Raw genomic sequence first — 15,067 nt, 5'->3', positions numbered from 1 at the left:
AACCAGCTCCCCCGGGCGTTTTACTGTCACTGGTTTGTAAACAGTGTGTGAAATTCTTCCTTTAGGTTGATTCCTCATGCCAGACGGTTATTCCTAAGATCAAGCTGGAGCCTCATGAAGTGGATCAGTTCCTAAACTTCTCTCCTAAAGAAGGTCTGTCCACTCCCCCTGTGTTCCTTCCAGTCACCAGGTAGCGTCACACAGTCTGAAGAGAAAGGGAAGAAAGTGCTGGGGTTAGTTTGTACCACAGGCGGGCTTGCTTTATGAGATAGCTCCTTCTTCGAAACCTTGATTCTAAATCAAATTTGGAAAGCTAAACTTTACTTCTCCATATATGTTTATGCTTAATTTCCAGCTGAATCTTTTACTTTACTGTCACTCCTTGCCAGGAGAATTTTTCAAACCTTTTACAGGCAGCGATGCCGTGGACACTAACGACTACTGCCCTCGCGCCAGCTCCCTGCACATTGTGACGATCAGTAGAGGCCAGTAAACAAAGATCCACGAAGGCACCTTGCCCGTTTAAAACAGCTCTGGTGTAAACCCTTTGTAAAGTGAATTCACAATGTCTCTGTTTGAGTGATTCAGTGTTTTAAATGTTGATTTTAGATGACAGTAGTTTCACGGAACCTCCTTCCTATGTATGATGTTCATGCCTTTTATTGGGCTTCTTGCCATCCATGTAGAGTAAAAAAGTGTCATACTTGAAATTGTCATACATTCACTTTTCGCTTTCTCTGCGGCAGGCACTTTTTCCCCGACTTCTCATTCTTGTTGGGAATCCTGCACGCAGCTGCCTAAGTGTTGTAGAGTCTAGGAAGCTCTCTGCCTTTTTTGTTGAGATGCCCGTGTATAGGTTCTGCTCTTCTTAATTCTGTGCCATCAGACATGCCATCACCTCCCTTTTTATTTATACTTCAATACAAGGTTCCAAGGATGGTTCACTAGTGTGGTCAATAAAGAAGAAATCGCAATATGCATTTGTCCAAGAAAAGGCATCTGTGCTGTGGCCCATTCTTAATGTGTAGGTGTTACGTGTGAGCAGGTCTGTGGAAGCACTGTCCACCGTCTTTCCATTAGAAACTAATTCAGGATTTGATTTGTGACAATTCAATCAGGGTGGGCATTTGCCTTTGTTATCAGTAAAGAAAGGATTAAAATTTTTAAAGTAACAATATTGACTAGAATCTATATTGAGACAGTATTTCTTTTCACGAGTGGTATGTGTTAGTGCCTTTTTGCTTTATATATATTTTTAAAGTAATTCCTTTCATTTTTATGAAAACTATCAAATACACCTTGCTCTTAATTTATGTTGCAATTTGCTTCCATAGTGTTGTAACAGTGAATCCCTGTAACAATGAGTTCTATAGTGGCTTCAGAGTCTGGGCTCACTGGAGGAGAAATGTTTCAAAAGTAAATGGCAGTCCTTCCTCATTATCCTAGATAAACAGAGAGAAGGAAAGCCAATATCCTTGAAGGCAATGGAACTTCTAAGCAGAGTAGCTGATTGTCTCCAGCCTTTCAGGAACCTAAGGGCGGCATTCAACTGATACTTAGAAACCTGATACCCAGGTACCTGTGGCCAGGTCAGGAGCTCTTAAAAGTAGGAAAGAAGAAATTCAAGTTTACTCCACTTTTCCTGTCACGCCATTTCTGGTTTTGGTTTTTTTGTTTTTTTTTTTTGTGGAACACCTTCCTTCTGGAAAGGACAAAGATATTAGAATAATTCGGACTGTGCTGAGTGAAAGGGACAAGCTGCCGCTTGGCACCCTGGGCTAGTTCTTTAGGATGTTACAGAACAGGGAACAGCAGCCCCTGATGGGTTAGTCTGCTCCTGGGTTTGGTTTTGTCTACCATTGTTAAAAGATAAACTGAGGCACATTAAAAATGTAAAGACTTTCTTTGTGCAAAAATCAATTCGACTTACAGCACCAACCGGGAAGTGGTTAGTAGCACCCCACCTGGGGCTCAGGTAGAGACAGAGAAGCAAAGCAAGGGAGCAACTGGCCACAGCTTAAAGCCCAGTTGGCTGCTTGGGACTGGTTTTCCTTGGGTTTCAGTTTGGGATCCTTGAGGCATTCACAGGCATAGATTTTTGGTTTGTTTACGTGGGCCGCAGGGCATTAGAACCACCGCAGCCAAATGGCCTCTTTGCTTATTCACTGAATGACAGAAAGTGCCAGGTACTCACAGCACCAGGGAAACCCTGGCTGACACTCCCAGACTCCTCCTTTTTAAGCTGCCTGGAATTCTTGGCAGGGGTGTTGGCAATACAGGCATATAGGATTATTGTAGAATATTCTTTAGCTTGAAGAGTACCCATTGACACTCTTAGAAAACCCAGGAAGCTCTTAGGCAAGACTTTGGCAAAGGAGTGGGGGAGGATTTAATGAAAGAAGTATGTAGAAAAAGAGAAAGAGAGGGTTAAAGTGAGAGAAAGAGAGAGATTGTACGAGAGAGAAGAAGCAAACTGTGTGCCGTGACTAGGAGGGAGTGTGGCAGGCGGGAGTGGCCGAGAGGGACATCACCTGTTACTTGGATGTCAGGTATTGCAGAAGGCGAGTCACCTGGCTGCTTCTGGTCTCTTGCAAGAGCAGCTGTGGGTGGGGTCATTTTTCTTAGGTGGGTCACTGTGTCTATGAGGGCCCTTCCCAACTGTACTAGTCAGACGGTCTTTATTTGAAGAGATGAGAAGACTGAGGTTTCCATGGCCCCAAGTGGTCCTCTTGCCCACACGCCCTGGCGTGTGAGGCACCAGGCGCCTGCCCCGTTCAGAGCCACTGCACTAAGGGCTCTGTTGTGCCGGGGGCCCCGGGAGGGATGAAAGGGAGAAAAGTTTACCCAAGGGTTACATCCTTTGGCCCAATAACAGTGGCCAGTTTGCAAGGTATCTCAGCACAACGGAAATGTCTACAGGTCAGAAAAAAGAGTGAGATCCTAGAGCTCTTTGCCATTTTGCCTTCAGGAGCCATCCCTGCTACCCTGGAGTCATGTGCTGGACCTGGGCCCTGGCAGAGGGCGGGCCTCCCTCAGGGAGGTGGGGCGTGGGCTTCTAGATGCTGAGGGACTTTGCAGGAGAAAGCCCTTCCTGCCCACCCCTCCAACCCCCACTTATTTTCCAGGGCCTACTTATCTATCTACAGCTGGTTTTAGGATTTTCTGAATGAAGAATGCCTGGCATCTTGCCTGTGGTCCCTACCATGCACATTCCTCTAGAAACAAATGAGCTTTTCTCAGAGCAGCCACTGGGAACCCTCCTGGGCCCCAGGCCTTGCTTTTTATTTTTTTTTTTGAAGTTTTTAAAGCACTTAATGAATTCACAGAGTTTGCAAGTCAAACTACAGAAACTATATGAAATGAATGCAGTAAAAATTTACTCCAGCGCTATCACTGTCTACCCTACTTTCCCCTGCCCCCGTTAGGTCATCATTTTATGTTTCTTGTATTTTCCAGTGGTGTCTTATGGTGATATAATAAAATATGAATCTGTATTCTCTTTCTTCCCTTTTCTGTACAAAGGGAGGGCTACTCAATATATCTGCTCAGCACCTTGATCATTTCCTCCCTCTTAACAATACTATTATCTTGGAGATCTTTCCATCTAGCACATGAAGATCCCTCATTTTTTTGCGCAGCTGCGCTATATGGATGAATAGCTGTCTAACTTCCCCGCCATCCTGCTTCGTTGCTCTCTGATGAGTGAAATGCTTTCTTTTCTTCAGCCTCCGTGGAACACCTGCACTTACCTCCCACCCCGCCCAGCAGCCACAGCAGTGACTCGGAGGGCAGCCTGAGTCCCAACCCTCGCCTGCACCCCTTCGGCCTGCCTCAGGCCCACAGCCCAGGCAGAGCCGCGGTGCGGGCCCCCTCCGCCCTTTCCAGCTCCCCCCTCCTCACGGCACCTCACGTAAGTATCTGGCTGGCATCTCAGGACATGAGGCCCTCCCGTTCCGTCGCTTGGAGCTTCACCCAGAATTGGTGCCATTCAAGGCCACTTGATTTTTATCCCTGTGATGAGGTTTTTAGTTTTAATTGCTATAACAGGGTGATAACAACCTTAGGGAACATTTTTAAAGAACTGCCTCTGACCTTGTCACGTGAACCCAGCTCTCTTCCTTTCTCCTGTGCACGCTTCCAGTTTTTCTTCACATGTTATGTAGCTGTTCACATGAGAAATAAAACTGTTGTGTCGTTTTTTTCCTCCTCAAAATTGTATCACAGATATTTACCATCAGTTTGGGCGATCTTTATGACCCTCAACAGGAAATCACTTGTTTTCTAAATAAGCAATCTTTGATGAATTAAAAAATCTCTCAGATTAAATGCTTTGCTATCTGACGCTCTGGAATAGAATTTCGCTCTTTTTTTGTCTGCAAGTGGAAGATGGGAAGTGATCCCTGGTGTGTAGAGAGCATCTTGCAAAGCTGCATTTTCAGGAGAGCAACCTAACTCATTTCCACAAATAGGGCTCCCAGTGAATCCTCATCCCTCCAAGGCCAGGAAGGCCTAGGGATGTGGGAATTGAATTTTGCACTTTTACTTTTGGTGTTTTAGCTCATGGTTTACTTTCTGGGAAAAGACAGGTAGAGGTTTCATTACTCTTCCCTTTGAATTGTAATCTGGGGTCATAACACTCACATAAGCGTGTCTTCCCCACCTTGGCTTCCACTTGAAAGTACCCATTTCCTCTCCAGAGCAGATGGGCATCCTTATCTCTTAACCCTGTGGAGGTATTATAACAGGTTCTCCCGCCCTCAGGAGGTCTTTCTCCACTGGGCCCAGTTGTTCTGCTTTGACCCTTTTCTGCTCCTTGGTCTGCACAGAAACTGCAGGGGTCAGGCCCACTGGTCCTGACAGAGGAGGAGAAGAGGACCCTGATCGCCGAGGGCTATCCCATCCCCACCAAATTACCCCTCACAAAGTCAGAGGAGAAGGCCCTGAAGAAAATCCGCAGGAAAATCAAGAATAAGGTGAGCCCTGCAAAATCAGGCACTTCTGTGAGCAGAGACCATGAGCAGAATTGAGCCTCCCTTCCCAGTGGCCTGTGGTGGGGAACAAGGCTCAGCCCTTCCCTTCCCCTTGGCCAGAAGTAGGGCCACAGTCCCCACTCACCCCTGTTGTCCTCCAGTTCCCCCAGCCATCCTCTGGGTCAGTGGACTCCCACACTGGGTGTGCATGCTCCTTGGTGCCCAAGATGGTCCATTCAGGGAGGAAAACATTAGCACTCCTGCTTAAGTTAAATTTTTTGAATCTCAACCTTTAAAACTTCTGTTTTATGATGTATATAATATTTCCCTCTAGTAGCTATATATATAATTTATAAATCAATACATCATGAGTGCTTAATTTTTTTTCTTGATCAGGTTTTTGGTAAAACAAAACAAAAAAAACCTGCAGACCACTGTCCAATACCTGAATTCAGCAGTCTCCTAGTCCTAGGCCCCTACAGTGCAAATCAGGGCAGGTGAGGTTCAGGGTCATGGCTGAGACATGGGCAGAGAAGGAGGGAGGAGGCAAAGGGAAGAAGGTAGAGCTTTGTTAGAACTCTTCGTCTGTGAGCAGAACCAGCGGGAAGTTTATATGTGACCACGCCCACCTGTCTTACGTTATACATTATAGTTGAGCCGGCTGAGGTCCGCAGAGTTGACATCATCTGTGTAAGGCCGTACTGATGGTCTGTGACTCGTGTGTTCCATTCTGACTTCTGTCCCTCTGTCCTTCCTACTGGGGGCCTACTTTGATGGAAAGTAGGTGAGAGCAGAATCTGGTTGAAACCAGGGAGGACAGAAAAAGTGATTAGTAGATAAGCAGCAGTTAAAGAAATGAGGAGTAGCCAAAAAAGGAGGAGGGCTTTGGTGGTTTCTGTGCTAAGGGTGTCCTCCCTAACATTTACACATAATCGGTTTACTGATACAGCTGGAAATTAATCCTTTTTTCTCCCCATATATCTTAGATTTCTGCCCAGGAAAGTAGAAGAAAGAAGAAAGAATACATGGACAGCTTGGAGAAAAAGTAAGCCTCCTGCCGAACTGCTTGTGTTCACTGGGCAATATACACAGAGAAATACGAGAGTGGGAAGCATCTATTGTCCCTGAGAAGCAGATGGAGTCTTCATTCCGGCTGCTATGTTTTGCCTGCCACCTAGCGGTTTTTAGAGGGAAAGCTTAGAAATATGGCAAGAAGCGAAACGTACACTCAGTCTTAGCAGGCTTTGCACCGTTTCCAACCAAGCCCGTGAAGGCGCTTCCTTTCGAACAAATGCAAATATTAACGTTCCTTCACATTTCTAGAACTCCTCAGAGGAGAGGCAGTGCTAATTAATCAGTTCCCACTGGCCACATACCCTCACACCCTAGAGAATACAAATGGAATGAAGTAAGTCAGGTTGACGTTATTGATCTTCTGTCCACTGTAATTAATGGTGAGTGACTTTTCATAAAAACACCTGAAGGCACCTTTTTGTTCTTCCGAATAGTCTGGAATAGCAGGAGAGCTGTAAGAAAACCATTTCTTATGTACAATTTTTTATTTGCCCTAGAAAATAGTTCTCTAGGTGACAAACTAATATCATTCTAAGATGGAATGAGGCCCGAGACCCAGAGATGAGTCTTCATGTGGGTTTGGGGAAAGGAGTGGTTGGTGGACCCTGGCTGGTTCTTGAAGCTCCTGCTGACAGCTTATGTTTCTGCCTCCTGGTTTAGGTATTGGTAATTCAGCATTAAGTAGTCCCATTCTGTTCCGTTATCTTCTGTAGGCATGCGCCCTGCCTCTTGGATTCCTTGTCTCAGGATCTGGGTTGTTTTCCACCCCTCGCACCCCGCCCCGGGCCCTTGGCTTCCTGCCTGTCCTTATGGCCAAGCCTACAGATGTCTGTGGTAGAGGGGGAGAAGTATGAGGGCACTGAGAGCTGTAGGGAGGAAGTGAGGTTGGCGTCAAGGCTGGAGCACCTGAGAGAGGTGTATAGTCAGTACCACCCTCTTCATTTTCCATCACTCGTCACTCATTTCTATTTTTTTTTTCTTTTGTCTTCTCATCCTCCTTGCCAAGTCAGGTGGCCAAGCTCTTCCCTTCACCTCCCTGGAGCAGCCGATTCCCAGTCCTCCTTCTCTGCTCCCCATCTCCCTCCACCCCAGCTCCCCGCTGAGCATTCGCTCTACTGATACGACGAACATTCTTCTTTCTCTTTTGTAGGGTGGAATCTTGTTCAACAGAGAACTTGGAGCTCCGGAAAAAGGTAGAGGTTCTGGAGAGCACCAACAGGTGAGTGTGGCTGGAGGCAGGAGCCGATGGAGGGTGGGGACCGAGTGGGGCCAACCCAGGGCCAGAGCTGGGAGAAAGTGAGGTCATACTGAAGGTGTGGTCATTCCAGGGTGCCGGGGCAGCCACGCTCCACCCACCTGCTCCTGCCACACTCATGTACCTGCACACACGAACACCCCACATGCGTGCTCTTTACTTTTGCTAAAACACTTGGGACTGAGAAAGGGGCTGCTTCTGACAAGGGTTGTGACGGGGGGTTAAGGAACAGGCTTGGAGTAGAACAAGGTACATTAAGTCTGATTCTTCTGAAAATAACATCAAACTCTATAGGGCACCAAGGATGGACTTCATTGTCATTCAAATTTATTAATAACTGATCTTATTTACTGGGAAAAAAAGAGAAAACCAAGGTCATTTTTTAAAACTACTCTTTAAAAAAATTAGTTAATTACATTTCAAACCCATATTAAACACTAACTATAGGACAGAGTGAGTTAACAATTTCCTCTGCCACTTCCTGTGCCAGGCACTGTATTCAGCACTTTACAGATATTAATTCATCTAACCTTTCAGCAACTCCACGGGGTAGTCCTGTTACTGTTCCCTGCACGCAGAGGAGGTAATTGAGACTGAAAAAGGTGAGGTCACACAGTACATGCCAGAGCGGCGTTTGAATGCAGGCAGTCTGGCTCTGGAGCCTCAGTGTGGAGAAACACACTGTGCTTTATCCTGGATCATATGCAAGTGAAGAGGTTAAGGTTTAGGGTTAAGAAATCAGCTTTGGGGAGTTTCACCAGGATGCACATGTTTATGTGTGAACTTGGAGCCCATCTCTGCTTTAAAAGTTAAAATGTTTGTTAGGGGATCCTGCTGCTCTTAGTTGTTATAGATCTGACAATTCAAGCAGAGAAAAGTTTTCTTTTAGGTAAGCAAAATATCACTTAATCATTTTAAGGCTTAGCATTAATGCAAATAACAATTTGGCACTATTAAAGGGTCAGGTTAAATCTATTTGCATGTCATTTGATGGTAATATTAAATTGGGCTCCCGTTTCCTAAATCTTCACGGTTTGTTGCTCAAGTGCAGGCTAACCTGGTCATAAGTTAAAGCCACTATCAATGGGACTATTAGACATTGTGACCCGCTGCGTTTCTGGGAACATGCGCTCAGATAGCGCCTCAAGGGCTCTGTGGACAGATGACCCTTGTAAGTAAACATCCCCTGCTCAGTGTGGTGTCACCTTGATCCCTGAGGAGGAGACGGCTCCAGTTCCACTGCAGGGCTCTGGTTTCACAGTTGTTTTGTCCATGGCTCTCCTGAGGCCTCCTCCCTTTTTACCTGCACCTTCACTGCACCCTCCATCTGCCAGAGTGGTTCTCTGGGTCCTGAACCCCCATCAGAGTCCATGTCCATCTGGTTGGCATCTGGAGCAGATAGCGTTCCCATATTCATCTTGGCAGCTGCTGCCGCAGAAGCCCCGTGTTCATGAGTGGGGCAAATTCAAGCCATGAATTGGTGAAAAGGGGAAATAACTTCTGAGTTTGGTCCGGGTTGAGGCTCGTCTCGGGGCTCTGGTGTCAGGCTCTCCTGCGGCCACACGGGGGCAGCAGAGGCGCAGCACGAGCTCTGATCAGGGCTTCCCGCCACCTACTCTGGGAAAAGGTCTCCCCCACCTCCAGGCCGACATGCTGTATCATATTTTATTAAACTTAAAAAAAAAAACAACCCACACATGTAAATATATGCCCACTGTAGAAAAAAATCAGAAAGTACTTTTTAGAAAGAAAAAAATCACAATCATATCACCCAGAGATATGTTTACATTTTGGAATCTTTTATATGTATGTATTTTTATTATCCATCCTTTTTTATTAAGAACTTTTTCCATTTAACAAAATCCACTGGACAGTAGATATATATCTATTGGTGCATGTAATTCTACAAAATCCTTATTTCTGTCAAATTTTGATTAAAAAGCTACCATCAGAGGACCATTGATATAGGCACATCTGATTCCATATAACAACATTGTGTTCCTCAAATCGCTTTTATCTTTTTAAATAATGGCCTTAGTGATTTACGTCTGATCTTAGTTGTTGTACAATACGAGTTTGGGGACATAAGGCATATTTGGCTTGGGGTCAGCCTATCTCATGTTCTTCCCTGAGAGTCCATGGCGGTTTCCCCTGTCTTCTGTCTTCTTCCGTGACTGCGGGGAACCTTTCCCCAGTCACTCAGCGTCTTGGAACCTACACCGAAACAGAAATCTACCTCGTGCTGTTGGTGCTGTGTCACTTGACTGCCCTGGGTGTCTCCTTCCTCTTCAGGCCTTACCTCCCCTGGTCGACAACCCTTTTGAGGCGGCAATGGCTCATAGCCTATTAATCTGTAATCTTCCCACAGATAATCTTACCAAGGGACTCCTAGGATCATAATTTCTAAGTCCAGTAGCATTTAATGTGTTTTGGCTTGAGAAGTCAGAAACAGAAGCAGAGCTGCCCTTGCTGAGACTGGGAAGGTGGGCCTGCACTACCCCCAGCCTCTTCTTCCCCTATTCTCCTCCGTCCCTGCCCAGGGCCTCCTCTTGCTCAGAGCACAGAGTACCAACCAAAGGGACTGTAATGTAAACCACGGCAGTCTCCTGCCTAACCCAGTCATGAGGAGTTGTTGTTTAGGGCATGTGGTAAGGAGGGACATCCCCTCACGCCACGTGAGTGACCTGGTGTTTGAACCGAGCACAGGGCTGGGCCTAATGAACACACACCTGTGTTTGTGTTCCTGTTCCCACTTCTTGTACTATTGTCTGTTGGCGGTAGCAGACAGAGAGAGAAACAACTGCTCTAAGGGGACAGGATTCTGGGTCACCAGCAGTGGGGTGGGAGGCCTTGGAAGCCATTGCCTCATAAGGCATGACATGACAGGAAGGTCGTTTCATTGTTGGCCAAATTTAAGAAAGATTGTACCTCTTTACCTTTTACCACTTCTGTGCTACTCCCTGCAAGGGACTTATCCATCTATCCAGATGAAAATGAGTGCTCAGGGTATGACTCAATCCTGAATCTTTCGGTTTTTCATGGATTCAGCACCAACCACAGAGCATATCATTGGTTTCTAGGTGAAAAGACCCTTTTATCTAAGCTCAGGAAACTGAAAGAGGATGGAGACAGGAGAGGAGATGATGAGGAAGTCCTCTTAGCTTTCTGCAGCCTTACTTCCCCACTCAGCCCCTCAGAGCAGAGCCAGAGCAGTGTGAAAGCACCTTCACACCTCTTCGCTAAGGTGATCCACTAATTGCATGCATCAGGAAATGTGTGAGATGAGAGAGAGCCAGCTTCCCAGGGGCCCAGTCTTCCTACAGTCCATCAGAAAACACATTTTCACTTACAGAGTCAGGGCAAGGCCCATGTGTGCGTGGCTCCGGGAGGACCCTCCTGGTCCTCACCTATCATTCCCCTCTCTAAACCGCAGGCTCTCCAGATGGCCCTGCCCTTGTCTCATTCCAGGGAAACCTCGGCTTGCCTTCTTTATTGCCCTCTTCAGCACAAGTGATACACACGTGCTGCCCAGCCCAGCAGTTTTAGGTGTTAGTGACAATGCCCCTCTCATTTCTTACTTGGCCCTCCCACCTCTGTAGGGCTGTGAATGCCAGACCCTCTCTTCCAGTCCTGATTTCCAGAGCCTTAGGGGCTTAGACTGGAAATGCATGTTAGAGGTCATCTCATTTAACTGCTAATCAATTCATTTCACAGAAGGGAAAACTGAGGCCTGGTGAAGTTATGATCTTGCAAACATTTAGAGCCACTGGTCCTTACCTTGGTTTCTCTTCTGCGTGCCCCTCTGCCTTTTGAGGGCTGCCGTCTTTCCCTGGCACAGGGCTAACTTTAGACCTGAGCAAAAGGGCCTTGTTTTGGACCTTGTGTTTTTGAGGATCCTGGCTCTCCTCTAGCCACACCTGCCTCTGTGGGATAAATAGTCAGGAGGACCCAGGGGATGCATCTTTCTGGAGCTCTTAACTTACTCCTTCAGAACGTAATGGTACCTGGACCCTGGAATTCCCTGCCTGAGGGCCTTAGCCATTTTCCAGGGCCTGTGTGGAACTCTGTCCCAAGGCTGTTCTCCAGACGGTAGACCAGGCCATCAGAGACCACCCCTTAAGCCAAACGAGCTGGCCAAAGACAGCTCTTTGTGAGGGCTGGGTATGGAGTTTGAATCTTGGTAAGCATATGCCTGCAGTGCCTCACAGTGTGTCCGCTCAGGGATTCAGTTTGATGGATGTCTCAGAAGACGTGAGATTCTTAGGTCAGAGACAAAGGACTTTGTTACTCACAGCACAGCAAGCAGTGTGAGCATCAGAGTATTTGCCTAGGTTCTCCCTGCCCCCAGGCTCTGTCACGGATCTGAGTGGACGCTGTGCTCTTGAGCGGGTTTGTGTCACAGCTAAGGAACCCTGAGCTTGAGGAATCTGCTATTTTTAGATCAAGCAGCAAGTAAGTCTGCTTTTTGCCCGAAGGGAGACATTACCTCATCTCTCAAGGTTGCCATCTTCAGAAACAGCCCATGTTGTGGCTGATGGAGAAGAGTGGTCAGGGCCTGGCAGTCCTGGCCCATCAGTAAAACATGTAGGAGCACAGGAGACTCAAGGAAGACTGTTCACCAGACTGGTGTGGGCCAGAACCAGGCGTGGGAAGAGAAGGTTGCAGGCTGTAGCCTGGGGTAGTTCTGCCCATCCCATCCCATTTTGGCGAGGATTAATGGAGAGCCCAAGAATTCTAACATAAACCTGGCCTTGGAGGGAGTTCCAGGGAGCAGATTTTGGGGGCATCTATGGGCAGAGTCAGCCTGGCTTGGGGTAGGTTGGATGAAGAGAAACCGTAAGATATGTGGTATGTGGGCCTCATCTGTGCTGTCCCCAGACCTCAAGACAGAGGAGACAAGTGTGTCCTGACATGCATCTCTATTCTTATCAGAAATGAAAATTCCTTAATTTTCCTCTTTGAAAATGTCCTAATTTTCCTCTTAGCTCTACAGGCATACCTCAGAGATAGTTCTACTTCTGAGTAAGGTGTGTTACAAGATTTGATGGAAAGTATGTCTAGAGAGGGCCTGATTTAAAGATCCCAGCCCAGCAAGTAATTGGGAACCACCAGTGTATTGTTTATCCCAGGTCCTGGCCACCCACCCTAGAGGGACATTAGGTACCTGAATGTCTGCAGTATAATGTGCAATCACTGCATGATGATTCGCCTTCTCTCGTGCCCTGTCTCTTTCTCATAACTAGAGGAAACCAAAGAAAACAAAATTAAACCAAAGGACAAAGAAAACACATGGGGCTGTTGACACATTTCCCAGTTATTATGAGTGTGTGTCACACTCTTGGCTACTTTTGAATGTTTTGCCCAATTTCTTCTGATACGCCTCCTAAGATACAGAGTGGTTATTTTGGGCAAGGCTGGCGGCTGCCTTCGATTGCTCTTTTGCAGGAAACTATAAGAGGACAGCCACTAAGTTTATTTTTACATCTCGCCACAGGACCAAATCCACATTTTCCATCGAGTGTTGGACACTCCAATTTAACATGTTGTGAAAAATCTCTTGGCCCAAATAAATATGTTTGCTAAGAGTACTCCTTTCTCTAAATCAAGACCTTGCTTCCAGAAGCCCAAGAATCCATTAAGCCATAATTAGCCGTGATAATCACTGATTATTTAAAATACAGTAATAAAGGAGTTTATAGTGAGCTTTGAATGCCCTGTTGGTTGACTCTTTATAGCTTTAGTTAGAAAATAATTCCTCCATTTCATCTAATGGCTGCTTTTCCTTCAGCCAGCCCTTCGTGCAAACAGGGTAACAGCTGCCATCCATGCTCCCAGTGCTGTGGACCAAGGGGTCAGGGAGAGTACCGCATCATCTCAGACCAGCACCAGCTCTGAGATCCCGTAAAGACGGCTGGCTTCATCTGTCGTCCGTGGAAAGCAACAGAAAGCACTCCTCCAAAGGTGTCTTTAATTCAACACACAGACTACCTCAGGAGGGGGCGTTATCTCTTTGTTCTGTTGGCTGATGAGGTCAAAGGGATTGACTTTGATTAGCTGCCTGAACTCAGGACTCGAGTAACTTGAGTAAAGGCATACAGTAGGGGACTGAAATCTAAACTGGAGTTTCTCTGCCTTGGGAATCCCCAGTTCCAGTACCAGCTGAACAATCCCAAAGCCATCTCATCAGCTCCTTTGGTGTCTGAGAGGACAAGTCTGCCTGTTTCCTTTTTCCTAAACAAAGCTCGATTTTTCCGTCACTTGCACTCTGTCTTCAGTATATCCCGAGATGTGCCAGGAAATGCTCACTTGTCGTCACTGTTTTATTTGTATGTTTATCACTGAGACTTCGCTAGGAGGTGTCTCATTGCCACTGGACCGAGTTTTATTGTGGCTCTTCCATCTGTGGCTTGTTCCCTGTTGACAGTAATCTTTTCATATCCAATGGCGGACATATCTCTTGGTCGAGCTGTTGTCAATAGGAAGTTAATGGTATTGGATTTAAGAAAAATCAACTAAGAATTGTATTAATTTTATGAAGTTATAGATTCGGGTACCATATTGTACTGCATTGGAAAATACATGAGCTATGGATTCAAGCTTTGATTTACATCCTTGGTGTTCAACTTACTGGTTATGTATCTTTGGGACAATTACTTAGTCTCTCAGTAGATGAAATTCCTCGAATGCAATCAGTGGGCTCTCACTCCCTGTTAATTTTCTTTCCTTATGATTGAAATGAATGTTTCCATTGGATAAATGTAGATGAATTTCCCAGACTTTATCAGATCATAGAAATCTGTTCGGATTGTAGGGGTGGGTGAGCTAACCCACTCTCCTGGGGTGGAATCACTGTGCAGGTGACTGATGGGACCTTCCGAGAGTCGTCATTTCCGTCACCAACTTTGTTCACCTTCACGAATCCCAGTAGGAGAAACGGCAGTGAACAGCACATCATAAATCACTGGGTTTTTCCACCAAAATTTCAAACTAAAAAAAAACACTATTTTAAATCACATGTTTGTTCATCTTAAAGAGTTATATTATAAACTGTGAGAAATCAGGGACCATTAAACAACCATTTTCATTTACAGCGGATTCAGAGCATAATTATCTTTGAGTTTGGAGAGGATGTGCTGCCGAATGCAGAGTGAAATGCCCCACAGCAGGGAGACTTTCCTGCTGGCCCAGCCAGTCTTAAATGGTGCATCCAACTTGCAGCATGTTGCACCTGTAGCTGAGGGTCCCGACCTGCGCCTGCAGCATTCTACCATTGGGCTTTCTATGCATCTGGCCTGTTAGAGGTCTGTTTTTAGTGGGTCTCCATGGAGCCTCTTCGCCTTAGAAGGGGGTGCCAGGCCCAGTGACCTCAACCAGGAATTTGAAGTGAGCAGTGGTTCTGAGGTTTGTGTGAAATTGGCTTTCTTGGTCATTCATGCTCCAAAGATTTGACAAGGGGCAGGGAATGGGCATGGAGGACGTGTGGCGTGGTTATGGGTACATAAGAACTGTTGGTAAAATATGGATATGGTGGTTTCACTTTAAAAACACCTTAAGACTTTGGAGCAAAAATAAATGGCTTTGGTAACATCTGGAAACTGCAGCCAGAAAGGAGAAATGCCCCCCACTCATGTACAGAGCACAGCTGAACTTCAGCTCTTAGGGCTGCCAGCCTGGGCACAGAGCCACGTGGGAGTTGAGGTGCCCGGCAGAAGTGGTGGCCATCACTTCTCGACAGGGCCCTTCAGCAGGCACCGAGGGACAGGGCGGC

General features: G+C 46.4%; 1 protein-coding gene across 1 annotated transcript in view; it reads left to right on the top strand.

Moving 5' to 3' along the window:
* The window catches only part of CREB3L2 (cAMP responsive element binding protein 3 like 2), a 103,982-nt gene that overhangs the window by 77,252 nt on the left and 11,663 nt on the right, over positions 1-15,067 (top strand). The window contains exons 4-8 of the mRNA XM_036905516.2: positions 66-153; positions 3,726-3,910; positions 4,827-4,973; positions 5,957-6,015; positions 7,195-7,263. Of these exons, the coding sequence (XP_036761411.2) occupies positions 66-153; positions 3,726-3,910; positions 4,827-4,973; positions 5,957-6,015; positions 7,195-7,263 (548 nt within the window). The remainder of the gene's footprint in view (positions 1-65; positions 154-3,725; positions 3,911-4,826; positions 4,974-5,956; positions 6,016-7,194; positions 7,264-15,067) is intronic.

The sequence above is a fragment of the Manis pentadactyla genome, chromosome 7 (genome assembly GCF_030020395.1).
Source record: "Manis pentadactyla isolate mManPen7 chromosome 7, mManPen7.hap1, whole genome shotgun sequence".
NCBI classification, from domain to species: domain Eukaryota; kingdom Metazoa; phylum Chordata; class Mammalia; order Pholidota; family Manidae; genus Manis; species Manis pentadactyla.
Note: the sequence above shows the minus strand (reverse complement) of the source record. Positions and strands in the feature narration are given on the sequence as shown.